This window comes from Paroedura picta, chromosome 1 (genome assembly GCF_049243985.1).
Source record: "Paroedura picta isolate Pp20150507F chromosome 1, Ppicta_v3.0, whole genome shotgun sequence".
NCBI lineage: Eukaryota > Metazoa > Chordata > Lepidosauria > Squamata > Gekkonidae > Paroedura > Paroedura picta.
In genome coordinates, this window is record NC_135369.1 from 61329526 (window position 1) to 61356280 (window position 26755).

The 26755-nt window shown below is 44.0% G+C and overlaps 1 protein-coding gene across 3 annotated transcripts in view; it reads right to left on the reverse strand.

The window, feature by feature from the left end:
* WDR26 (WD repeat domain 26) overlaps positions 1–26755 on the reverse strand; it is a 45552-nt gene that overhangs the window by 14340 nt on the left and 4457 nt on the right. For 2 of the 3 annotated variants that reach the window (XM_077340538.1, XM_077340548.1), the window contains exons 4-8: positions 23205–23351; positions 12574–12710; positions 10201–10298; positions 9012–9168; positions 6522–6660 (exon numbers count right to left, since the gene is read on the reverse strand). In XM_077340538.1, coding sequence (XP_077196653.1) covers positions 6522–6660; positions 9012–9168; positions 10201–10298; positions 12574–12710; positions 23205–23351 — 678 coding nt within the window. The remainder of the gene's footprint in view (positions 1–6521; positions 6661–9011; positions 9169–10200; positions 10299–12573; positions 12711–23204; positions 23352–26755) is intronic. The other variant, XM_077340557.1, reaches the window with a different exon arrangement.

Genomic DNA, 26755 nt, shown 5'->3' on the forward strand with positions numbered 1-26755 from the left:
GCCGCTTCCAGATGGGGACCACCCCTACAGCGCCCACCTCCCCCAGCCATGTGGCGCCGCTCGCCAAGCCTTGCTGCCACATACCTCCTGACCGCCGAGGGCTTCGCTTGGCCAACTTGCCTCCTTCCAGGCTGTGGGACACCACACGGCCCTCAGCCCCCCTCCCCGCCACAGAGCCATCTGCTCCACACACACCTTCTCGCCGGGGATGCCCTGCTGCCCGGTGCCCGGCCGCCACGAGGCCTCTGGCTCGACAGAGCCCTTCCCGCCTGCGGAGCCAAGCCGCCCTCTGCCCGCCCGCGGACCAGGTCCTCCCGATGGCCCTTACCACCAGCACCATGCTCCCTGGCTGCTCGCTGTGTGGCGAGGACGCACCGCAACCCCTACAACTGCCCGGCCACCGCTCGCCCACCTTTCCGCCAGCCTGCCTGCCAATGACCTCGTTGCTGCCAACATCACCTCCAGTACTGCCCACCCTTAGCTCGCTCTGCCTGCCACTGCCCGCTAGCGCCCATTGCATTCCTGAATGCAATGGGCTTTTCGGCTAGTAAATAAATAAGAGAATAGATGTGAGAGAAATCGTGGCCTAGGTGGGGGAAAGCAGTCATTAAAAGAATGACAAATTGCTCTCAGAATTTGGACTCTATTGGCTGGCTGTACCCTGTCCCTGATATCACAGAATTATAGAGTTGGAAAGGATCTCCAGAGTCAGCAACCCTTTGCAGAATACAGGAAATTCATAACTACATTCAACCTGCCTACAATGTTGCTGAAGAGGGATAGTTCACAATCTTTGACAAATAGGGACACATCATGGATCTTTGATAGTCAGAGTTGTAGCAAAACAGCATCCTGCTATGTAAACCCAATCCCAACTCTATGGCTCACCAGCCATAGGTTTCTCCTCCCACCCCCACCCCCACCATTGGATCCTGAATGACATCAGTGACCAAAACCAACTGCTACCCACATTCTATGCTCAGGAAGGATCTGCCAAACATAAACAGTGGGGCAACTGATGCAGGCTCTGTGGAAATCTCCCAGGTCACTTAAACCTTGTGTGACAATGAACTGGAACTATGGCCTGAGAAGGAAAGCAAATTGCCCTGGAAACTAGGAGGATGTCATTGGCCTACTGTGCCTGGGTCTCACTGAATCAACCTCTCAGCACTGACAAAGGAAGTGGGTAGCTCTGCAACAAACTTGGCCACTGCCTCTGTGTCACCCCCCGCCCCCCCCAAAAAAAAATCCCAAGAACTACACAACAGCATTTGCTGTCTCAGGGACTGCAACTAGCTGCCAACAATCCATGCCTGGAAAAAGATCTGCCTACCAGCTGTGGGTTACATGAGGTGGTTTACACAGGCAGCTTCCAGTGCCTGGGATCAATGGAAGTCCCTAAATTAGGTTGAACAAATGAACCATGGATCAAATCCAACAAATACTATGAGCTTGTGCTATGAGGAGGATGTTGCTCCAGGATCTTATAGGGTTCTTTTTTTAAAATTATTTTTTATTTTTATTGTATACTAGTAAAAAAGCCCATTGTATCCTAAATACAATGGGCGCTAGGAGGCAGTGGGAGAGTAAAAGATGTCTTACCCGGCGCTGGGTTTTCTGACTGGCGGCCATTTTTTGAGGCGGCTTGATGGCGGCGGCGGCGGCTTAACGGCGGAGGCGAGGGCTTGAGCGGCGGCGGCAGAGGCTTGAGGGCGGAGGCGGCTTTACAGCGAAGGCTTGAGCGGCGGCTTGACGCGGGGAGAGGCGCTTCGCGCCTCTCGCCGCGTCAAGCCGCCGGCAAGGAAGCAACTGCGATCCACGCTTCGCGCAGCTCGCAGTTGCTTCCTTAAGCGGCGGCTTGACGCGGCGAGAGGCGCTTCGCGCCTCTCGCCGCACCAAGCCGCCGGGCAGGGAGCCCCCGGCAGCCGCGCTTCGCGCGGCTCGCAGTTGCTTCCTTGTGAGTGGGGTGGGAATCGACCGAGCCAATCGGCAGGTGCTTCGCACCTGCCGATTGGCTCGGCCGATGGTCCGTCAAGAGGAAGGGGCCAATCGAAGATACATGTAAAAGTATAGTCTGTTATTATCTTAAAGAAGAAAAAAAACATATTCAGTTCCCATCGCAAGTTAGTCCTAATCTAAAAGTTACTGTTGTCTTTCTTAGCCAAGTAATTGTTAATACTTATAAGGATACAATCTATTATTATCCCAAATAATATATAGTCAGTTCCCATCGTATATTGGCCCTAACCTAAAGGTTACTGCTGCCTTTCCTGAGAGAGACCAAGTAATTGCTCCACTGTTCATCCCATTCTTCAGGTGGTCGCAAAAGATGGAATTGTGCTCTTTTCCATGATGTATCTGCTGGCAGGTATTGAAGTATTTGTGCTACTTCCTTGTTGTCAGGTTGCACAAAGATATCTCTTGATTGCTTCCTGCGTGCGGTCGCCTTTGAGTAGACTCTGTTTATTTTGTCAATCCGAGTCTCTTCCTCCTCTAAATAGTCTTCCAGGCTTTCGGTGCTTCCTTCCTTGAATCTGTTTTCCCAGATTCTTCCAAGATGCTTTTGATTTTTACGTTCCTAGCTTTCTCCCACTCCTGTTGATTAACTTCCAGACACTGAATTCTCGTTTGGTGTATTGCTGGCTGAGTTGTGTTTTCATCAGCTGTTTTTTCCAGACCGTCGATTCTGTCTGAGAGCTCTTTCTTGGTGTCCTGAATTTCCTTTTCAACCTTTTTGATTGCTTTCAGTATCTCTGAGTTCCCTTCGCATAACAAATGAAGGAACTGTGTCTTAGTTAATTTTTCCATAGTTCTAAGCAGTCACAGATTATAAACAGAAAGTCTCGCGAAGTCTCACAGGACATTGAGCGATCAAAAATTATCAATTTGTCAATCTCCGTGTCAAGTCAGCGTCCCCCACTGAACTCTCTCCAACAAATCTTTAAACTCTCTCTTTTCTTTAAGCTCTTTCTTTGTTTGTTTAACGAGTGTATTTAGCTGGCTTGCCTCCCGTCCGAAAAAAGGATTCCCTTGTAAATTGGTTAGGCGGGAAGGAGGGGGGCTGGTGCCTGGCTCCAAAGAATAAGAAAACAAACAGAGAACTCGCAGTCTTTACACCGCCGACCTTCCCAGACTTCGGCTCCTGTCAGTCTGGTCATTTCAAGAGATAATCTGGGAAGAATGTAGGATCAGCTGGTCGTTTCAAGCTTAGAAAGTTGTTTACGACAAGGACGCCATCGTGACCTTGAGCACAGGCAGCGATGATCAGGAGAACTCAGTCTCTGTGGATCTGTAGGACCCTCAGGATGCCGTTCCTGGGGTGACCGAGATTTGCATATCTGCTCAGGTCTGCCAGGTGCATTTGTTCCTGATCCTCTGCTTGGCTCAAGAGCTTGTCACGGACAAAGCTAGCACGGCACCATCTTCAGTCGTTCTCCCAGGAGCTAATAGGGTTCTTGTGGGTGAAGTTGATGTTGTTTGGGGCAACTGTGGAACAAGGCCAACCCCAAGGCAAAGGCAGCCATCCTCCCACCCGAGTGCCAGGGGCATGAACAGTGGGCCACATCCTGGAATCACCCAGAAAGGAAAATTAATGGGGGGGGGGGGGAGAAATGGAAGGAACTGGAAGTCGTGATCTTACTCCACCAAGTCCAGAGGAGGGTGGTCCAGCAGTGATTGACCTTCAGAGCCAACTTGGTATAGTGGAAGTGTCGACTTCCAATCTGGTCCTCTGGGTTTGATTCCCTGTTCTTCCACATGCAGCCAGTTAGGTGACCTTGGGCTAGACACAGTCCTGTTAGAGCTGTTCTCACAGAACAGCTTTGTCAGAGCTCTCAGGCGCACCTACTTCATAGGTTGTCTGTTGTGGGAAGAGGAAGGGAAGGTGATTGCAAGCCACTTTGAAACTCGTTAGGGTAGTGAAAAGCAGGGTATAAAAACTAACTCTTCTTCTCATCTTCCTTGGCCAGGTCCAGGTGAGATCTGTGGGGGCCGAGGATGTCTCCCAGATGAAAGAACACTTGCACACTCTACACATTGGTGGGAGGGCAGGAAAGGAGGACAATGGCCAAGGTCTGGCTATATGACATTCTTGTGCAACCAGGACTCAAGGAAGCCAGAATTGGCAGGCAGAGGAGACTCAGCAAAGTACTCCCTGACCATCACATATCTAGCTACCCCAGTGCTGCTCTTGACCTCCCACTTCACACCCGCAACCAGAACAGGGGGTTCTGACCCACCTCTCTCATCAGACCACGTGCCTTTCCTTCTCCTTCCCAGCTCCTTCCAACTGCTGCGGCCCCTGGCTATGTCCATGGCATTGGAACCCACTAAATAAGCTGCACATTACAGAAAGCAATGCTGCCTTTGATGCAGGGGTTTGTACTCACTCCTTAGAGGATGTAACCTGTCTGCCAAGGCCATGACGGCCAGCACTTTTTTCAACCCACAAATGATGAGGATGACTTGTCCCAGGTTGGCCATGGGGGTTTAGAGCACATTGGTGGTGTCTTGGAATGGTTTTAGGACATAATCCATTTGGGAAAGTCAGCCAATTGTTTAGGCTGATGTTGAGTTCCTCTTGCCCATGCTGAATGGTCACAGAGGACATGTCATCCTGTACCACGCTCCTCTGATTCATCAAACACACAATTCTGCCACAGGTGGAGTTCCACTGGGTGACCACATGCTGTGCAAGTTCGTGCTTGTTCTCCTCCCTCTCTTGCAGGGGACACGAGGCCTTGATGTTGGAGGAAAAATAGTCAGCCAGGCACTGGCAACTCTCCAGCAGTCCTACTCTCAAGGGTGGGAGCGTCCCATCCCTTTTTAGCAGTGCTCCCTAGACCCAGGGCATCCTTTACCAACTGGTGCAGCCTATCTGCCAAGCAAATGAATGAGGTTCCTGAGATGTGCACCCCTTGCTGCCACATGCATGGTGGTGCCGGTATCCATGGCCAGGTCTCCACTCCTCAGGCTACTCTATCATCGTGGTAGTGTTTGCCTCCCATGTAGTCTGCATTCACCCCCTATGCATGGAGGAGAACCATCTTGTAGTCAGGTGGCAGACGGTTTCTCCCCTCCTGGGGTTGGAGCTTTTCCAGTTGCCACCAGTGGGTGACGAGGGAGAGGTAGCTGTGGCGCCAGACACTCAAGAGGTTTGCCATCAGGTGGGCAGTTCAGCCTCATGCTTTGGAGAGTTTAACTTTGACTAGCTCTACTGCAGAGTGATGCATGGAGGGCAACACTTGCTGGTTCCTTGTCTTCCTGGAGGGGATAGTGTACCAAGCAGCCACATGCTGCATGAGATGACAAAAAGTAACATCTTCCACAAAAGAGACTGGTTGCTCATCACAGCAATCGTATTGTTGAAGAGGTGAGTGATTGTTTCCTGAGCCCTCCCTCTTGCTCTTTTTCCCCAGCACTGATGGTATGTATGTGAGCTTGGACAGTGGCTTGCCTTGTAGTCCAAACTACACATCCAGAGCTCCTCTTTGAGTAGACTGCTCCCCCACCCCCTCTTCCTGTTGAGTGGAACTGGGTCAGTCCTCGGGGTGCACAAGTATTAACTTGTGGCAGAGTGGAATCAAGGTTGGAGCAGTTGGGAGGTATTGGGCTGGGAAGTGCTAGATGAGGTTGTACTGATGGAAGCAGGAGCAGCAGGGAGTTGGGAATCTTGGGATATGGAAGAAGAGGATGCCACTACTACCAACCACTTACTTCAAATCATTGCCATCACTATCTTTCCTTCCAAAATGTTTCATGCGGCAGTTTAGGCAGCAACACCAAAGACTCTTGAGCAGTCATTGAGAGCCCTGTGGACAGAGCAGGGGATGTAGGAGCAGAGACCCCTGATGTTCTGGAGGTGTCCTCCCCTGGAGCGGGGATAGGCTGTGCTCATTATGCACAATCAGCATCCTCCTGTGAACACAAACATGAACTCTTCCACCCGCCCTTATGGCACCAAGCACCTGACCAAGCAAGCACCCAAACCAACCACAACCCAGTGGGTCAGCTGCCAGAGAGTGAAATAGGCAGGCAGGCTGGGAAGCAGTCTGACAGGCACAAATCAATGGTCCACCAAAGGAGAAGCAAGACTGTTGTAGGGGGAGGTTTCCAACTCAGTGTGGATGGCTGGGTATCAAAATCACTCCAAGTCATTCCCCGAGACTCAAACAAATTCACCAAGGTAGGCTGGGTAACACAGAGATCTCTTCCCCCAAGGAGAAGCAGGTTAACAAAGATTGCAGAGATGGGAGTAAAAAGAAATCACTCAGTAACTCTAGAACAAGCCCTTCAAGGCAGGCTGACAAACACAGATCACTACCAAACCCCAGGAGAAGCAGATCAGTATGGGGGCTTCAAATACAGAATAGTGGGCACTAAAGTCAAATCAATGAGCAAGAAAGACAAATTACTCCAAACCAAAAAGCAGCCGTGTGCGTGCGTGCTTGGCATGAGTTCTGGTTCATGCTCATTCCTTTTCTTTAAAGAGCGCATTTCTACACAGATATTTACATACTTACTGGATCGACCTGCCATATAATAACAGTTGTATCCTTTGATCCTGTTGCTAGTTTAGTGCCATCATTGGAGAATTTACAGAACCACACTTCATTACAGTGTTCTGTTAGTATCTGTTGCGTGTAGCATGGGAACTGTTTCCTGAAAAATATGGAAAGAGAAATAATAATTCTATAATATAATTACAGTTCTACTTGAGCTAGTACAGACAGCTAAACTGAGCTAAACCTTGGCCACAATACCATAATGCATGTCATGCTGAATGTTACCTATAAAGGGAGAGTAAATGTAGAAATATACTATGCTTCTCAACTCTGTAAGATGAAGATATCTCTGCTCTCTCACTTGTATATGTGAACTGAACTATCCTTAAGATTTGTCAAAATCCAAAGGATACTGCAAAAAGTTCCATGTCCTTAAAAGCCTTTTGCGTGTGCTGTTCTTCAGTAACACTCTACAATGCTGCAATGGTAACTGTTTTTGAAACGGAGAGGACTCTGAAAAGTGGTTTGTGATTTACTATGGAGTTCTTCTCTTCAAAATCATAATTCTTTCTCCTTTATCCACTTAAAATAGGTCTTTATATCTTGGTCACTGAAAATATGGAAATAAACAAGCCTCCAGCTTTCACCAGCCTCTCCTGCTTTAACAAGCTGTAATTTTGTACCAGTTTATAAAGTTTCTTTATGCTGAACTGTTGACAGCATTTGTTATCTTAATGTTTGTACTCTACTCCTGCATTATTTTTATGATACCGAGTCTGTATTATTACAATAAACAACTCTGAGCATTTTTGTAGAATGCAGCTGGAAACATCTAAAAACAAGCATTTTTAAACATGTTTGTATTTTTAGTGCTGGAGGAAAGAATCAAGTACCTATAAACAGCAATGTCAATTTTAAAAATGCAATCCTTTGTACCTGCAAATTACAGCTACCATCTTTCTCTTGTCACAAGTTTCAATATCAGCACCAAATTACACTCAAGAAATCATAATCACCAAAAGTATATTCTGGAGCTAGAAAAATATCTAAATTAATTTGGTCCAAACCTGCAAGTTGTATTATTGGGTAACATCTAACATTAATGTAGAACAAGACCAATAGGATTAATTCCCAGCTGGTGGACAGAATAGGCTGTGAATAAGAGAAAGTTCTACTATAAATTCTCTTACTAAAAGAATATAAAAACCTATTTCCCAAGTCCTTAGGGGATATGAAGGATGAAGAACCTCAGAGTCTACAGAGCATCTGAGGTAAGCAACTGATGAAGATAGATGTGGAAAGTCAGAGATGTGTGGGACAGCATGAAAGGGATTACAGGAATGAGAAACATTTCAAGTTTTGAGGGGCCAGAATTTGTTTCTGAATTTGTCTATTTGATATTAATTATGCAGTAAGATTACAGTGTGTACAACAGAAATCATGGTTTGCAAACAAAACTTGGAGATGCTTCAGGCTTGCTCATGCAAATCCTGCTCCCTCTTGCTTCCCTCAAGCACAGTAATTAACTCAAGAAACTATGGTTAGTACTTCTCCTGTAAATCGGGATTTTAGAAGTCTGATTATGGTTGCTAGCCAAGTTTACTGAAATAGATCCTATAGCAAGCTATAGTTTAGTATGCAAATAATACTAACTTAGCTTAGTGAACCCAAAAAGTAAAGGGTTTGTGCAAACAAGACTGAAGTTCCTCAAAAACTTTTTCATGTAGCAGCAAACCTGTTGTGGCATCTAAACTATGCCTGTATAGTATATACGAAACAGGTTATCAATTTTGCAGCATGAAGTTGCAGGTCAAAGAATTTGCTCAAGGCATTTGTAGGGGCCATCTCTGGACCTTGCCTCTGCAGGAAAGCTTCTGGACTACATCAGTAACTAGAAGTCCTTCTACCATAGGAAAATTCATGTGAATGCAATTTGTGAAATTGCAGCTGCCTTTTCCCAGCCTCAACAATCAATTCACAGAGGCCGTATGAATAGCTCCAGTTCTAACAAATTGACTTCAGTCAATACTGTTGGATGACAAGCCAAACAGCAGCCACCATCAATTCCGGAATGCATATGTGGTGGGCTACTGTTAGTGGGAAATACTCTAAGAAGAAATAACTTAGTTCAGGGCCTCTGGCTGAAGACAGGTTTTCAAACGTAGCTCACTGTGCTGAGATTTCAAAAAACTTAACATTTCAACATGATGCAGCATCATATAAACAGTGCAGAGATACTATGTATTCCATATTACATTTACATATTTTAAAGCACTAGTTTCTAAGTGGAACTCTGGCTTAACAAGCATGGAAAGTGCATCTCTAATTACAGGAAGTAGCTGCCATACTTTTATTCTTACAATTTTTCATGTTTAGAATTTTAACTGCTAGTTATTTAAATTTAAAATAATACATCAAGTCCTCCACAAAGGAGTAAACACTTTAAAAGAAACATTACTGTACTAGAAGACACTGTTGCTGTCTTTAAAAATTAAGTGGATCTCTCACCTACTGCAAACATGGTCTATAAGCAGCGATACAGAATCTAGATTGTTATCTAGTTTGGTATTGTGATAGAGGCACCGGTCCCGTTGTAGCTCCACAGCTTGACGCAGCAGGTTCTGCAGACGCCTCGGGGGGAGCATCACTGATGGTGGCAGGTAAGCTTCAATACATTAAGAAAGTAAGTTCAGTGCAATTAGTTATTGTTCGAATCAATTTAATACTTTATACCTATTTCTTCTTTGGGACTACATTGATTCTAACTTATGCTAACTAATAAACTTGGGTACTTAAGATCTTCTTACATAATGCTGAACTCATTCTTCATTTTTACCTGATTTTAATGCCATCTCATAACCATGGAAATGCCCAGTTTTCACCAATTATGCCCCCCAAACAGTTCCAAATTCCTAGCAAGGCCAGTGCCACTGGCATTCTGCTGACGTGTTCTTCTAATACAAGGTGTCTTCTGCTGGAATAACAGACTCACAAGATATATAAACACATTGAACTGCCTTATACTAGTTAACAATACCAACAACCACACATATTCACTGAACATGTGGGGAAGGAGCATGCTGGCCTTATCCCCCACCTCCATATCATCTGCCGGTTGTCCTTCAGGGTATGACAGTATGGAGCAAGTGGCCATGCATATGCCCCCCCCATCAATGACACTACCCTCTGAATGTTGCTTATCACAAAGAAAGTTTATACAGCTACTCCATCTATGTGGTTGCCCCTGAGGAAGACCAAGTGATCTCATGGGGTTGGGGGCAGGACCAGTACTGTCACACCTGCTCTTCCTTCCCACACATTCAGTGAACATGTGGGGCTATTGTCTATTTCAGATTTCTGGCCAATCATTGTTCTCAGATTCAAGGTTTTTCACCTCATAAACTGTCTAATCCTTAAACTAAAGATACAGAGACAGAACCTGGGATCTTCTACATAAAAAGCCAAGCTACCACTGGTGGGCAGTCCCCTCCCCTTGGATCTATCCAAAGTTACATGGAGGCAAAAATTACAAACATTCTACCTTGTCTTTATGAGGCACTGCTAATAACCATTATCCAGAATTACATTGCCACTGTTACAGAAAATATACACATTTTCCTGAATTTTCCAAAATTTCTCTTTAGAGTGAGATATACTGGTGATTTAGACAGGCAATGGAAAGTAAAGGTTTTCTTACTCTGCAGTTTGTCCAAAAGCTTAGATCTGGAAGTTGTTCCTTTTCCTTCCCATTCTGCTTTTGCCCGCAGATCTTCTGCATGACTACACATCAGATATCTGCACAGTGAAAAGAAGTACACACTTGACATGTTTTAGAACTACAAATCTTTCCAAAGTTTGAACAGCCAGATTCTTTTGTCCCCCTCAGACCCATTATGCACGGGGGTTTTAGCGCACATTCGGGGTGGAATGGCGGCGACTAAAATCACGGATAACGCACGGAGCCGGCTGCAACTGGCTGCAGCTTCGGTGCATGCCGCCGAAAAAGCCGCGTCAGTGAAACGCGGAAGAAAGCGCAGCTTCCGGGTGAGCGGGGCGCAACCAGAAGCGGCGCCCGGATCGGCGCGTGCATAATCGGTTACTCTGGGTTTTGCCGCCGTCGCGCCCCGCCCCGTGCATAACCGGTATGCGTCGCGTCTTCCCCCTCCGCGTTTTCCATGTGACCCGAAATCGCCGTTTCGGCAGCCGTGCATAATGGGCCTCACTGACACAATGAAGGGGCAGGGCAGAACCTAACACAACAGGATCTCAAGTTTTAAACACTGTTAAGGTCTAAACCTCCAATTTTGTCATTTAGAATGACAGCTTGCTCCATTATATATACCTGTCTCCTCTTTAAGAACATCCCCCAAAGTCCTGCTCCAGGTGCTCAAATTTTTGTATGGATAGCCTACCTGTGGTATTTCCTTCCCCAAGGTATTTGATTCTTTATTTTCCTAATCCTAGTGCCCTAACTTGGGTGGCTCAGGCTAGCCTCATCTTTTCAGATTTCAAAAACTAGGTAGTGTCAGACCTGGTTAGTACATGGATAGGAAACCACCAAACAGAGGCAAACAATGGCAAACCACATTTTTGTCTCCTGCCTTGAAAACCCCATGGGGTTGCCATAAGTTACCTGTGATTTGATATGTTTTGATATGTTTTATCACGAGTCATTTGGTGATTGAATTGTTTTAATATTGCTTAAAATGCTTTTGATTTGTTGCCCTGAAGATATTTCAAACAGCAAAGCAGGTAAAATGTTTTAAATGGATACAATTCAATTGTTCTGATTTTTCAACAACTTAGTATGTCTATGTTAGGATGATCCTCTAGTATGAAACTTATAAGGAATCAAGGAAACATGAAGATTAAAGGCATGTTGAAATCCAATGTAATAACATAATTGTTAAAATCACATATTTTAAGGTTAAGATTAATATGAATGCTTTGATAGAAGAAAGGAGGGCATGCTCTTCTACCAGTTCTGCAACATCAACTCCTAACAGGAAAAGCACAGCTCAACTGAGGTAAGCATGTTCAAGATGTATGTTCACTTTTAAAAAGCCAGACTTTGTGAAACTATCAAAATCCTGAGAAAGTACTAAGAAAGAACAGTTTTGGGCACCACAACAGAAAAAAGATGTAGAGAAACTGGAGCATGTCCAGAGGAGGGCTACAAAGATGGTGAGGGGTTTGGAGATCAAGACATATGAGGAAAGAGTGAAGGAGCTTGTTCTGTTTAGCCTGAAGAGAAGATGACTAAGAGGTGATACGATAAACCATCTTCTAATACTTGAAGGGCTGTCACATAGAGCAGCGGTCCCCAACCTTTCTGAGGTCAGGGACCGCCTCCGGGGGTGAGTGGAGAGCCGACGGCCCGGGTGGTGCGTACATGTGTGGCAGCTGCACGTTTTCGCCACCAGGGCGCGCCTCTTCCCTTCCTTCTTGCTGTGGGCGGGGGGGGGGGGGAAGGAGGCAGGCGCGGCTGCCGGCAGCCCGGTACCGTGGCCTTTGCGGACCGGGGGTTGATGACCCCCGAAATAGATAGAGCAGAATTGTTTTCTGTTGCCCCAGAGGGCAGGACCAGAACCAATGCGTTGAAATTAATTCAAAAGAATTTTCAGCTAAACATCTGGAGGACGTTCCTGACAATTAAGAGTGGTTCCTCAATGGAACAGACTTCCATGGGAGGTGGTGAGTTTTCCTCCTTTGGAAGTTTTTAAGCAGAAATTAGATCGCGATCTGACAGAAATACTGATTTTATGAACTTAGGCAGATTGTAAGTGGGTAGGCAGGAAGGAATGTCTCAGTGTTTATCTCTTGTGGCCCTTCCTTGCATAGCCAGGGAACTGCTGATCACCATTGTGGGATGGAAGGCGAATTTTCCCCAGACCAGGCTGCATTCTAGAGTTTTTTGGTGGGGGGACATGAAATTGGGGTCACTGTAGGTGGGCAGGTAGTTCTGAGTTCCTGCATTGTGCAGGGGGTTGGACTAGATGACCCTGGAGATCCCTTCCAACTCTATGATTCTATGATTAAATTATAGTTGATAGCTAACCAAAGCACTTACCCACTAAGTATATGAATGCGCTCTGTGTTGTACTTCAGTGGTGTCAGTTCGCAACGTAGAACCTGAAGCGCCTCGAGAACCTTACCATCTTCCAGATATTCTAGATATTTTTGCTGCAGCAGCAAAAACTTCATCCTCTGACATGACAGAAAGCAGCAGTCAGGTAGGGGGAAAAGGCTGACTGAAATTTCAGAAAATATTTGAGCCTAAACAAGAGAGCACAGACCATTCTACTCCCCCCCTTAAAACCAGAAATATGCATGCTTTATTGACACAGTGATATTCTGAACAGCCTTCTGGTATCACCAAGAAACTATTTTTTTTTAAGAACAAGAAGTCATCAGAACATATCAAGATGTATTATACAGAGAAAGACCACTGGACCATCTAGCTCAGTAATGTCTTCTTCAATTGGAAAAATGGCATACTAGAGTATCAAACAGAGAAAGCTCTTTCTCAACACTTGTTCACACAGATCCTTTAAGTATAGATGCCAGGGGTTGAACCAGCATCCTTCAGCCTGCAAAGCAGGCATTTCATCAGTGAGACATTACTACTCTTCCTTGATTTTCTATTTTGAAGCATATGCTTTTACAAATATAGGACTATACACAAGCACAATGGAACCCCGTTACCTTCTCAGCCTTCTCTGATTTCTTCTATGGGGATAATTATTAACCTAGGGATGGAATCCCCTGAATAACATACATCATACTCAACTATTTTAGGTACAAAGCCAGCACTCAGAACTCATGCTAAACTGGCAGGGTTAGTCCAGAACTAAATTTGTTTATGTGTGGGGCCTAGGGATTAAATATACAATGTTTATTATATACAGTGTATAAAAGCATACACTGCAAATTAGCCAAACAAGATTTGGGAACTGGCTCACCTTGAAGTGTTAATTTTCCAACTTGGTCTCCAAAGGAAAGCAAAAAAAAATCCTGCTCTCAACAGCTAGAAGCCTATATTAAAATTTTATGATTTTTATCAGTGGCAATATGGCCTCCACACATTCCAAACTCTATTTCTCTTATAACTATGACGATTAACATTCATTAATACAACTTAAGGGGGAGAGGGAGGGTCTCCTATCTCCTTCTCTCCATCCCACTGACATTCAGAATGGGCAAATGTAGATGAAATTGTTTAAAATGTTTTAGACATTTAATTTATTGTATACATTTATTATGTTGTATGTTATTATGATGTACACCAGTGGTCCCCAACCTGTGGGCCGCAGCCCGGCGCCGGGCCGCGGCTCCCTCTCCCCGCCCCCCCCCCGCAGTAAAAAACTTCCCAGGCCGCAAGCTTGCGGCCCGGGAAGCTTCTTACTGCGGGAGGGCGGGGAGAGGGAATCGGGGCCGGGGCGCGCCCGTGCGACCCGATGTGCGGGCGCGGCTCGATGCGTGGGCGTGGCCCGCGCGGGCCGCGGGCCGCGCCCCAATGCCCTGCCGGTCCCCAACCTCAGAAAGGTTGGGGACCACTGATGTACACCACCCCGAGTCCAACGAGAAAGAGTGGATAACAAATACAATAAATAGATATTTGGCACTGGTATAGAAAAGCTCAAATAGCAGTACTATTGTTAATACGCTATTAATAGCATACTTGGTGCTTTAAAGAAGAGCTGGGTTTTGTACCTCTCTTTTTACTACCCAAAGGGCTCTCAACGCAAAGGAGACAAAGCAAAGGAGACAGGAAGACAATAGGGAGGGGGAGTGGCTAGAGAAAAAGAGAGTGAGTGATAACAGTAGATGAACATTTACAAATTCATTGATGTGGATTTCACTTTATTTATACTACCAGGGATGAGCAATGATTTCTGACTATGTTAAAGGTCCATTTCTCTAATGGTTGGAAAAAAACTATTTACAAAGGTATTTTAAAAAGCATAAAGGAACAACAGGTACTATGTCATTGTCACCTGTCTGTGTCAGGCCAAAGTCATATAAGACAAGAGGAAAATTAGCATAAAGCAAAACAGAATTGAATTAGAAATCCCATAGTATAATTTGTTAATACACAGCGTTGCTAAAGCTGCTTAGTTCCAGCTAATGAGATAGTGACCTCAGTCTGAGTTTCAACAACTCACAATACCAACAAGACTCTAAACACATACATTTCAGGAAAGGTTATTACCACCACACCTGATTGGTGGCCTATACACCATTACCATAAGTCCATCGACTCATGATGATTTTACATTACACTAAATACTGTGGCATCTTAAAGTCCAGTGAATTCACTGTGGAATAATACTGTGAACTAAAGTAGAGAATCACACAATGTGGGCTATGGTACACAGGAGTTATCATCATCTCAATAAATGTGTTAAGGTTGGATCCAACATCATCCTTCCATTAACTTTGCATTTGTACTGCAGAGCAAAACAGTCCTATCTTAGCAGAAGGAAGTCTCATGATCCACCCCCTTAACTTCCAGACACTTAATGCTGAATCCTATTCTCCCCCACTTATTAAACTGTTTATTTATTTGACACTGGAAGAATTATTTCAGCCACAAGGACAAAATAAAGGTTTGATTTGAGCTGGAACCCATCAGAATTTAATTTGAAAATTTTTAACTGTGGTGACAGTTTTATCCCAGAAATATAAAAAAAAACTATGACCATGGACTAAGCACAGTCAACTTTCATGTACTGATTATATTACAACTCACTTTTCAACAACAAAAAACTGACTCCCAGTGGGGCTTACAACTAAAAATAAATATCCTTTAAACAAAACCTTGACACATTCTGTGGCTTTAGGAGTTAGCCTTAAAAAAATTAGAAGACATTTTTCAGCCTTCAGGATTTTAGAGTTTAATGACCATATTTTCTAATTACTGCTACCATAAAACCTAATCCTAAACAGAGGAATACTAATTTTAAATGATATGCTTCTTCTCTTTAGACTATAGCTAGGTAAGATATTCTTCCCACACAATGAATTGGGGATGGATTCAGCAGGTCTATTTTCTCTTGTGTTTGTTTTTGCAGGGAGATGGGGAAGAGCTAGGAGATGCTAGCAACAGGCAGTCAAGGATTCTAGCTCCAGAATCGGGCTGGGAAAAGGTTAAATTCATTAGACACATTACAGTTTAAATCCATTAGATTAACAACAATTAAAACAAAATGGTACAATGAAAGTGGCCGAAAATGTATTCATGCCAGATTTCAAACATTCAAAATATTACTGAATCCATGAAACTGTCACACTGAGCTAAAGTCTGCTTTTCTAACTAAAGGAATAAATCACAAGTTAAAAAAATGGTATTTGAAGTCAAACACTGAAAATATTACTCAATAGGTCATGTATACCGCTTATCACTTAAACTATGAACTTTTAGATTGGTCAGCCAAAGGACATAGGCATTTATTTTTTTCTGAAACACACTACTAGTCATTGTTCCAGAAATTTCTAGACACGTACTTTTCAAATGCTTAGAGCTCCCATAGGTGCATACAAACCCTAAGAGTTTCAGAATCATTCTCCGCTCTCAGCAGATTTAAATTAACTGGAAAAGACCATAATGCTAGGAGAAGTGGAAGGCAGCAGAAAAGCGGAAGAGCCAACATGAGATGGATTGACTCAATAAAGGAAGTCACAGCCCTTAGTGTGCAAGACCTGAGCAAGGCTGTTAACAGCAGGGTGTTTTGGAGATCATTAATTCATAGTGTTGCCATAAGTCAGAATGGCACTTAACACATACACAAAGTGCACAAGACATGATGGCTTTATTACCAGGGGGCTTTAGTTAGAGATCTAAAGCGAAACAAGCTGATACAGTTTTTCTAAAATAAATTTCTTTCTCCTCTTTGATGAGAAGGATTCTGTCCTTTGAAGCAGGAGTCCCCGATGTGGTGCCCAGGGGCATCATGGTGCTGCCAATGTTTTCCTGGTCCCTTCCTATGACTTTTAGAAAGTGTGCAGGACCAGAAAGGGCCTTTTTCCTGCAGAAAAAATAAACCTCTGACTGGCTGTGCAGGGGGGTGGTTTTTTAGATGTTTCAGCAGCAGCTGGCACCACATCAAAGTATTTTGATTGTGCTACTGTACATGTATGCAAGAAAAGTTTTTTAATATGTTAATTTTAAAAGGCATCCTGTTTTACAGAACTTCTCCATGAAATGTTCGTGAGACCCTGACATTTCGTAGTTGGCTTCACCTCCTTCAGCAATCATTCCATAGTAGCTCCCACCACCCTGTGTCAGAATACCATAGGTGCCTAGAAGCTCAAAAAGGTTAGGCCAACACTTTAACTCACCAGTAAAGGTGCCCCTGCTCAATTATCAAAACTCTTTGTGATCTAGATCTAAATACATTAAAAATAAGCCTTCCATATCAGACTGAATATCTGCAGATTCCACCATCCTGTTTTCAACATCAGCTAATTCCCACAAGAAGCAAACAAACAGTATGATGGCAAAGACTGTTCTATGCACAGGAACTAGTACTTATATGCCTCTATTTCACTAACAGCAATTAAGGAAAAGTATAAATTTAAGAAAGCCAGTTCTGCTTCAGTGGACACAGCATTCTCAGATTACTCTACTGAGCAGGACACTCTCAAGTATCTGCTCCAGAATATCTACCACGGAACCGCTAAGTTATCTAACTTGTATTTTACTGTCTGGAAAGAGTCCCAGAAACCCAAATCAAACAGTCAATAATTCATTTTGATGTACCAAGTGGCATGCTCAAGAACCCCAAAGGCCTATAGCCTCCCAGGATCTATGTTGGATATCATATCATCATCTTTAACCGCTCCTCTCAGAGTGGAAATAAAACAGTAAGGGCCCCGAGGGCGGGCCCTGTCCGGGATGAGGAAGGGTGCCGATAGGCCCCTTCCCCTGGACTGACAAGCGGAGGGCCCAATTGGGAGGCGCAAAGCGCCTCCCAACCCGCCCCACCCCCCACGAGAGCGAACCTTCACTCCACCGCGGGCATTACTCAGCTGGCCGCCGAGAGCGAAGGTAGGCCCACTGGCCCCTGCCCTCTAACCCAGAACGGCTCCCCAGGCCCCGGGGAGCACGATCCGCGCCTCACCGAGCCGCGGAGCGCCCTCCGTGGGGCCTGGGGAGCCTTTTTGCAAGTACAGCCGCCTGTTAAAAGGCTCCCCAGGCCCCGGGGAAGGCGATCCACGACTCGCAGAGGCGCAGATCGCCCTCCCCGGGGCCTGTCCAGCCGCCTGTAAAAAGGCTCCCCAGGCTCCGGGGAAGGCGAGCCGCCCTCCCCGGGGCCTGGGGAGTGTTTTTGCAAGTCGCTGGGGGGGGAAAGCTCCCCGGGCCCCGGGAAGGTGTCCTCTCTGGAGCTTGGGGAGCAACTCCGGACTCAGCCTGGAGCTGCCTTTTCCCCAACCCTCCTCATGCCCATTTTTTAAAATGGGCTTTGTTCCTAGTCTGCTTTATAAAACAGAAAAATGATTTTAGTCATGTATTCAAGTATAATAATTTCTTATAAAATTACTTTTCCCCAAAATGGCTGAATGTATAAAATAGGTCAGAAAACAAACTAGAGCTTTTACATTGAGAGCTATTTTTACAGAAGATTTGAAAGAGAAGAATAATTAAGTTAAAAGGAGGGGAAGGCTGGAAACAAACAAAAACAACAATTAAAAAGCCACACCTACAAACTGATTGATGAGCACAAGTATCTAGGCCCAATGCATAAATCAGGGGTGGCCAAACTGTCTTTCCAGGTGTCCTTACTAGAAGAGGCTCAGGGCAATTGTAGTCCATGGGCATCTGAAAAGCAACAGTTTGGCCACCCCTGGCCTAAATAATTAAGTGTTAAGACCCAACTGGACCATGAAATAATTTTTAGCTTGTCTCTGCCAGCATGTATACAGGGAGACACCATATGCTTGCCAGATAATTAAATCACCGATTATAGACAATATTATTTATTTATATCCAACCTTACTCCCCATTGAGGAACCAAAGAGGCTTACATCATTTTCTTCTTCTCTTTATCCTCACACCACTTGGGTTCAATCCTTAGCTTCAGCTATATTCAGATGCAATGCCTATGATTTACAGCCTCAGTGCCGACAGTGTTTTCAAAGTAAACTACCTATCTGCCTAGGAGTACTAATTTAATACTGAGAGACAGCTTGTTGTTGTGGTTAGGAGTGCAGACTTTTAATCTGGTGACCTGGGTTTGATTCCCCACTTCTCCCCTACATGCAACTAGCTGGGTGGCCTTGGGCTCACCACAGCACTGATAAAGCTGTTCTGACCGAGCAGTAATATCAGGGCTCTCAGCCTCACCTCCCCCACAGGGTGTCTGTTGTGGGGAAAGGAAAGAGACGGCGATTGTAAGCTGCTTTGAGACTCCTTCGGGTAGAGAAAAGCAGCATATAAGGACCAAATCTTTCTTCTTCCTGAAGGACTTAAGAGCATGCTTTCTCACGCAGGGTTTCATAAAACCCAGGGATTTCTTGATGGTCTTGGGTTTCCCAAATGGGTGAGAATTATATGTGTGTGTGTGTGTGTGTGTGTGTGTGTGTATAAATTGTTAAATATTTATTCATTTACATATCACCCTCCCCAAAGGCTCAGGGTGGTTTACATATAACAGAAACAATACAGGTAACTAAGTTTATGAAAATAACACAGTGATAATGGCAAGCAACACAACAGAATGATAGAGTAGTAAAGAACATTAACTCAACATGTACTGATAGCCCAGTGGATTGGAAGGATCTGAAGTGGTTGCCATAGGAGGGAGGCTCGGGGGGGGGGGGGGAAATGGGAAGTGATGTTTCAGGTCCTGTGGAACTGTTCAAGTAGTTGATCCGCGACAACTAAGAGTGAAGCAGAGAACCCCACATACCCCCTTCCCAGGCCACGCAGAAGACAGAAACAGGGAAATCCCCATTGACTTTTCTGAGCCTTTATCAATATCACGTCTAAAAAGCTCTATTACAATTTAAATAATGAGCAACCATTTGAAATGGGTTAATCCCCCAAATCCTTCAACATTAGACAACTTTAATGATACTGCTCATGTGGCCTACAGGCCTTGAGCAATATCACACTAGATACACCAACAATAATTTTAAGTTTCCAACCAGCTACAGCACTTGAGGTCCTTTAAATCAGGGATAGTCAACCTTTGGTCCTCCAGATGTTCATGGACTACAAATGCTGGCAGGGGCTCATGGGAATTGTAGTCCATGAACATCTGGAGGACCACAGGTTGACTATCTCTGCTTTAAATTTAATTACATGAGCAAAAAAAATTGACTACAGTAAATGTAACTCCTACATCCATACTTGTCAAAAGTTTTTTAACCTTATCTGATGTTAACAACTCCTCATTATGACAGGGTGATGATGTCAGGCAGTCAGTCAAGTCTGACTCTTGGTGATTCTATGGCACAACTGCCACAATCTTTGATCCCGCACTGCTTCTTTTAGCTGTGTAATGTTCTGGCCAGTATCCATCTTGATCGCATACAACTACCGCTCTTTGTTGGCCCGGTTTCCTTTTTCCACTGAGTTGGATCACATGATATGGCCAAAGTAAGTGAACCTACCAGTGATATAATGGGTTTTATGCACTGTAGTATTTCCTTGTTCGTGGCTTTTGCTAGTCACGGAGCCTGCAGAAGCCTTCTCCAACAACAGAGTTCAAATAAATCGATTCTTCTCGTCTGATCTTTTCACCGTCCAACTTTCACAACTGTAAGTGGCTATTGGAAATATGATAGGTCTAACTAATCTACATGTGGTAGTCAGGCTTTTTTCCATGTTTGGTTCAAGCTTGTCATTGCTAAATGACCCAGAGCAATTTCCATACTGCAATCACCAGTCTCATCAATTTGTGAACCAAGAAAAATGAATTCTTGAATGCATTTGATCTCATCATCATCAATTGTTATTGTGACATCTGTTTTTTGTAGTGGTAATTTAGTGTTTTAAAAAAGGCTGAATTTCTTGCTTACTTCATTGACCTTTGTAATCACCTTTTCTAGGCCTTCCTTAGTTTCTGATACGTGGGTAGCGTCATCAACATACCAAAGATTATTTATATTCTTTCCAATTCCAATGTTTGATTCCTTGAGTTCAGTCTCTCTCATAATGATCTCAGCATACAAGTTAACAGAAAGGGGGAAAGAATATAACCTTGGCACACTCCTTTCTGTATTTTGAACCAGTCAGTGTCAACGAATGGTGTGCGTACAGTGACTTCTTGATTTGCGTAGAGTGATTGCATCAGCTTGATCAAATGCACTGGCATCCCCAAATTTTGCAGGGCTCCCACAATTTCTTGTGATCCACACAATCAATAGCTTTCTTGTAGTCATCACAGGAATGACCCACAACTCCATCATACTGCAAAAAGTACTGCAGTCCAATAAGCAATGCTCCAAAATTTCTATTTGTCCAGAAGTAGTCGGTTTATCGGAGTATGAGGTCTTCTGCCTTTAATGCCCCTAGTTATTTGTATAATGGAGGTAAAACCAAGGCTAGAATGGAAATCCTAAGTATGCTTTTCTGGAAATAAGCCCTACTTAACAGACTTCAGCAGGAATATAAATAAGTCTACTCAGGATTGCTTTCTAAAACCAAAACACACACCCACATGCTCCAGTTGTGGTGGCTAGGTGCTTTCTCAGCTCCTTACTGACCTCATCACACCTTCCAGTAGCAGTGACCAGGTTGTAATATGTCAGTAAGGCAGTGGCCAGCAACCTTTTCCTGGTTGCCGACCGCTGGGAGGGGTGGGAGGAGAGGGTGGCCCGGGGCGCAGCACATGAGCAAAACGTGCACGCGTGGAGCTTCCGCGCCCGCCGGCATGCCGGCGAGCGCCTCCCTCTTCCCCCTGCTCCTGCAGCAAGAGGCTCCCAAGGCCGCAAGCTAATTGGCCACTTTGGTGACTAATTTGCTTGCAGCTTGGCGACCTTCTTGCTGTGGAGGGGGGGGGGGAGGGAGGCGTGGCTCCTGCTGCCTGCTGCCAATGCTTTCGCAACCCGGCAGCGGCCCGCGGGCGGGCAGTTGATGACCCCCGCAGTAAGGGATAGTAGAGTTGTATCTATTTATTATTATTTTATTTTTATACCGCCGCTCTTAGAAAGACTTGCAGTGGTTTACAAATATAAAACAAGTTTCCATAAAAAAAACCATAGAAACAGCCCTTATCACAAACCAAGCAGACTGTGATCACTGCCCTATAAGATTTTAAACACCCCACCCCCTATCCCCAATTCAGCCAGAGGGCCAGGTTTTCTTCCAATGGGAGCGGGGAACCAGATCTAACCTATCTGCAGGATCTCTGATGGTAACGCCAAGACCCAGCCCTGGCCTCAACCATATGCCTTGGCAGAAGAGCTCCATCTTGCAGGCCCTGTGGAAAGCTGGTAACTCTGGCTTTAAAATAGTTACAATTTCTCATACAAACAGCTTTACTGAACAAGGGTTTCGTTCAGAAAGAAAAAAATTATGATTTCACATGGAACTCCTCTTTAAGCCCAAGAATCTCAGCCTATTGAAATAGGGTTAGGTTCTATAAGTTACAAAAGTAGATATGAACATCTGAACAACATACTATTTGTTACTGTTCTTTAAGTAGGGCTTAATTATTTAACTCGGAGTGAAACGTAACAGATACTAGTGCTCTTTTATCCCTCCAATCATCCCAGGGATCCCCTTTTAATATAGGGAAACTTTGTGATACATAATTCTATTACACCCCCAGGCTCAGTGAGCTTGTTCTTTCAGGGTCTCAACACAACAGATGGGAGAACAAGCAGTCACAAATATTCTCCTTGCAAGATCTGGATTCACTCCTGCTATCCCTTAATTACATCCATCAGCTTAAGGGACAAAAAATCTGTATAGAAATAAGGGGATAGTCCTTTGGGAATCCTGGCACTCTTACAGTATGCCATAACAACTAGCAGGAAGAGCTTGTGACTTAAATTAAGGCTTTAACTTTTTAAACTGAGGCTTTCAACAGAGACTTTCCACTTATAATCCCATCACAGCTACATAGTAGCCCATGTTCACATGTTACAGTGAACACACGTACACTTACAGACATCCATTTGCGAGAAAGAGCAATGTGTATTCAATTTACAAACAGAATCAGATATATGGGGAGTTTTGATAATCTTTTTCTCTCTGTTCAGCTATACATGCACTGAATGTAATATGAGAATGCATTTAAAGAAAAATCAAGTGTACACTGTAACTTGTGAACAGAGCGAGAGTAGCTGTGTAAACAACTAATAGCACATAAGCACAAATAGGCACAAAACATTACTAGAATGTAGATGGGGTTTGAATCTTGTTCCCAGCTCCCGTCAAACTTTCTATGCGTCTGAAATAATCTGGTAACATGCATAGGAGCTGCTCAATATAAAAGCTTGTGCGTTTTTGTATAAAAATAATTACAGTATCTGCCAAATAATTTTTTAGTTGTCCAGCATGAAAACCATTACATCTAAAAGATGCATGTTGGATTTAAAATAGCCTCTCAAGTTACACAGATGTTACTTATGTAATGTACAGAAGTATCTGAACTATACGCAACACTGGACTCCCCTCCACCTCAAGTCCTATACTCTTCCTGCTCTCTGAATCTAATCACAAATGGAAACAGAGTCGTAGCAATATACCTCTGAACACCAGTTGCTGGGGACGTACAACTGGGGAGAGCTCTGACTTTCATGCCTTGCTTGTAGGCTGCTCAGAGGAATCCATCTGGTAGCGGCTGGAAACAGGATGCTGGATTGGATGGACCCTAAATCCAATCTTGCAGGGGTCTTTCATGAAACCGTGGTTGCAAAAAAAAAACTTAAAATGTATCTGTATAACACCATAATAATAATGGCTTGCAGATTTCAGAAAGAGGGAAGACTGATACTGCATTCAACTTTTCTTAAGTCGCCTAGGATCACGGGCTATAGGAGCTTTCGGAACATCATTGTGTGGTACACAAGAGTCTACGTTTTTAGAATTTAGATCCCATCTCATCACTGAGATTTTCAACGATTGCATGGGATCAGCTTACAGTTCTTTTCAATGGTGTGAAGTAGACTCTAGTGACTTTCAGTACAATTTAAGAGGCAGGTTTCAACATTTAATGTTGCAAACTCCGCACATACAGAAATGCGAGCTTAGCGGGACTTGCTCCCAAGTAACTGGCTAATCAATCTTAGTCTGCCTGAGCCCAACATACTTTTTCTTTCTATAATGACTACAGAAATCAACCAAGCATAATCTCTTAACAGTATCTTTTTGTGGCTATCTCCCAACTGTGAAACTGCCTTCCCTTCAAGATTATAAGCTACAGCCTAGCCTAAGCATCTTTTGAAAATATTGTGAAGATTTTTTATCTGATCTACCCTGACATAATGTGTGAGTCAGGATGCTGGATTAGATGGACCACTGGTCTGATCCAGCAGGGTTCTGCATCTTATTTATTAGGGGGGTTATTAGTTACATTATGCGTTTCTTCCTAACAGGTGAGTAGCTTACAACATTATTCTCCCCTCTCCTGTTTTAATATTTTAAGTCTAATACTGCATGTGTTTCAAGTTACAAAAGACATTTTATTTATCGTCACATTTATAGATCACCCCTATTCTACTGTCAAAAATGATTCCTCTCAAATGTCTTTGTAGGGCAGGATAAACTTTTAAGGATACCTTATAGCTTATTCTTTAAAAATATCTAGTACTCATAAAGGTATCAACTTAGACTCTAATGCATTAACTGCTGTTCTATATGTATCACTTGTACAATACATACAGGGAATTCAGACCGTTAAAACCAACATAAAATATGAAGGAATCAATTTAGCACCATTTCCATACATATTTGCTCTGGTTTGAATGCTTTTTGAAGCAGCCTCCCCCATAGCAGCATGGAGTATTCATGCATATCCTGGGGATTTCACTCAGCTTTTCTCTGATACTCTCCAACCTGATCAGCACTAGAATATAATCAATATATATCAGAATGTGTACCAGGTTCTCTGAATTCCAATTGCGCATACCTCTGCAACAGAAGGGGTTAGAGAGGTACTTTAATTAAGGCTGGAAATTCAGAGAACCCAATATATTGCTGGATATATTGTTACAAAGATATCCAAGTGTTCATCCTTTAGAAAAAAGCTTACAAAAGCCCTGGCTGGGGGAGTATGTCTATTGCTAGGGAATCAGTGGGGAAACCTATGCTGTGGAATCTCCTTTACCGCTGCACTTTATCAGCAGTTGCACCAGCAACAGGGAAACAGCACAAGTCCATCCTCATGTGGAAACCCCTTATGATTTCAAGGATTTTGACACTTCCATCTTAATAGAACTTTTCAGATACTCTCTGTAACATATGCTTTTAGAGCTGTCAGGTTTTTTTTGCCACAACATACTCTAGAAAAGTCTTTGGAATCTTTTTCTCCCGATGGCAGAAGCTTATCTGAAAACAGCCATTTCAGGTGTCTCCAATTCTTGATAGCTAACTTTTAAATAATAATAATAAATATTTTATTTTTATATCACCCTATCCTGGTTGGCTCAGGGCAGTTATCAATAGATTTAAAAAAACAATACAAACTATTTAACATCAATATAAAACACCTTCCTCATTATAATTAAACCCTATGAGGATTTAACAGATTTCGGAGAGGTTTTCTGTCTGAGGATCAATTTTCAAGTAGGGAGGCCAGTATCCCAAGGTGTTATTTCCTGGCCTCAACCACAGTTCTGGTGGAACAGCTTTGTTTTGCAGGCCCTCCAGAATTGTTCAAGATGCTAGAAGACCCTGATCTCCTCAGGTGTAATGTTCCAACAGACTGGGGCTGAAAAAACCCAGGCTCTGGTTGAGACCAGTTTTATCTCTTTTGGAACAGAGCCCAAAGCAGATTTTGACTGCCTGATCTTAATGCTCTTTGGGGGGGGGGGTTATAGGGGAAAAGGCAATCCCAAAGATATAGGGGTCCCAGACAATTTCTCAGCTTTTCTACCATTGAGAAACCCCGGAAACATTCTTCAATTCAAGAAATCCTAGAGTGTCATGATCATGCAGAATACGGTTCGGAAACATAGCTGTGTAAACATCCACCCAGGCCCCCTCTTCTTCCAACCCTCTCCAGGCCCATCACTTGCTATTTTGGGAGGAGGTGGGTGGGTTGACATAACCATATATGGTCATATCACCTAATAAAAGTTTAACAAATAAAAAAAATTAACTCCCATCCATTTGGGAAACCCTCCCAGGACTGTCAAGAAACCCCAGGGTTTCACAAAACCCTGGTTGAGAAGGCCTGGTTTAGGGCTTTTATGTAAAAATCAAAACCTTGAACCTGATCTCAGTGGAACAGGCTTTCTCAGGAGGGTGGTGGGTTCTCCATCTTTGGAGATTTTTAAACAGAGGCTAGATAGTCATCTGACAGTAAAGCTGATTCTGTGAAGGTTCAAGGAGGTGGCAGGTTATAGTGGATGAGTGATAGGGTTGAGTGTGTCCTGCATAGTGTAGGGGGTTAGACTAGATGACCCAGGAGGTCCCTTCCAACTCTATTATTCTATGATCTGGTCTCCAATCTGGAGCCAGTGCAGCTGGGAGAGCTGAGATATAATATGTGCTCTCCAAAGGGACCAGAGCTGATGTGTTAGGATTGTTTGGATTTTCTGGAGCAACTTCAAGGGCAGCCCTGTATAGAGCAAGTTACATAAATCTAATCTGGAGGTGACTGTTGCATGGGTTATAGTGGCTAGGTTGGTCATGGGACATATAAGGTGCAAGCTGTCATGCCTGGCATAGATGGTAAAATGCCCAGCAAGCAACATGTGTGACCTGGGCCTCCATAGATAAGGAGGTGTCCAGGATCTTACCCAGATTCTTGACAGTGGTCAACGGTGTTAAATGGACCCCGTCAAGAGCAAAGAGTTGCACTATGCTAGCCTTGGCATGTTGACCCAACCACAGAACTCCATCTTAGGTGGGTTTAACTTCAACCGACTCTACTTGAGCCACTCAACCATGGTCTCCAGGTACCTGGCCAAAGAATCAGGGGAGGTGTTGATGGTTGGCCATCCAAATAGATGGGTGCCATCAGCACACTGACGGCAACTCAGCTTGAAACCCCGAACCAGCTAGTGAGGGGGCGTATGTAGATGTTAAATAACATCAGGGAGAAAATAGTTTCCTGTTGGACCCCACATATCAG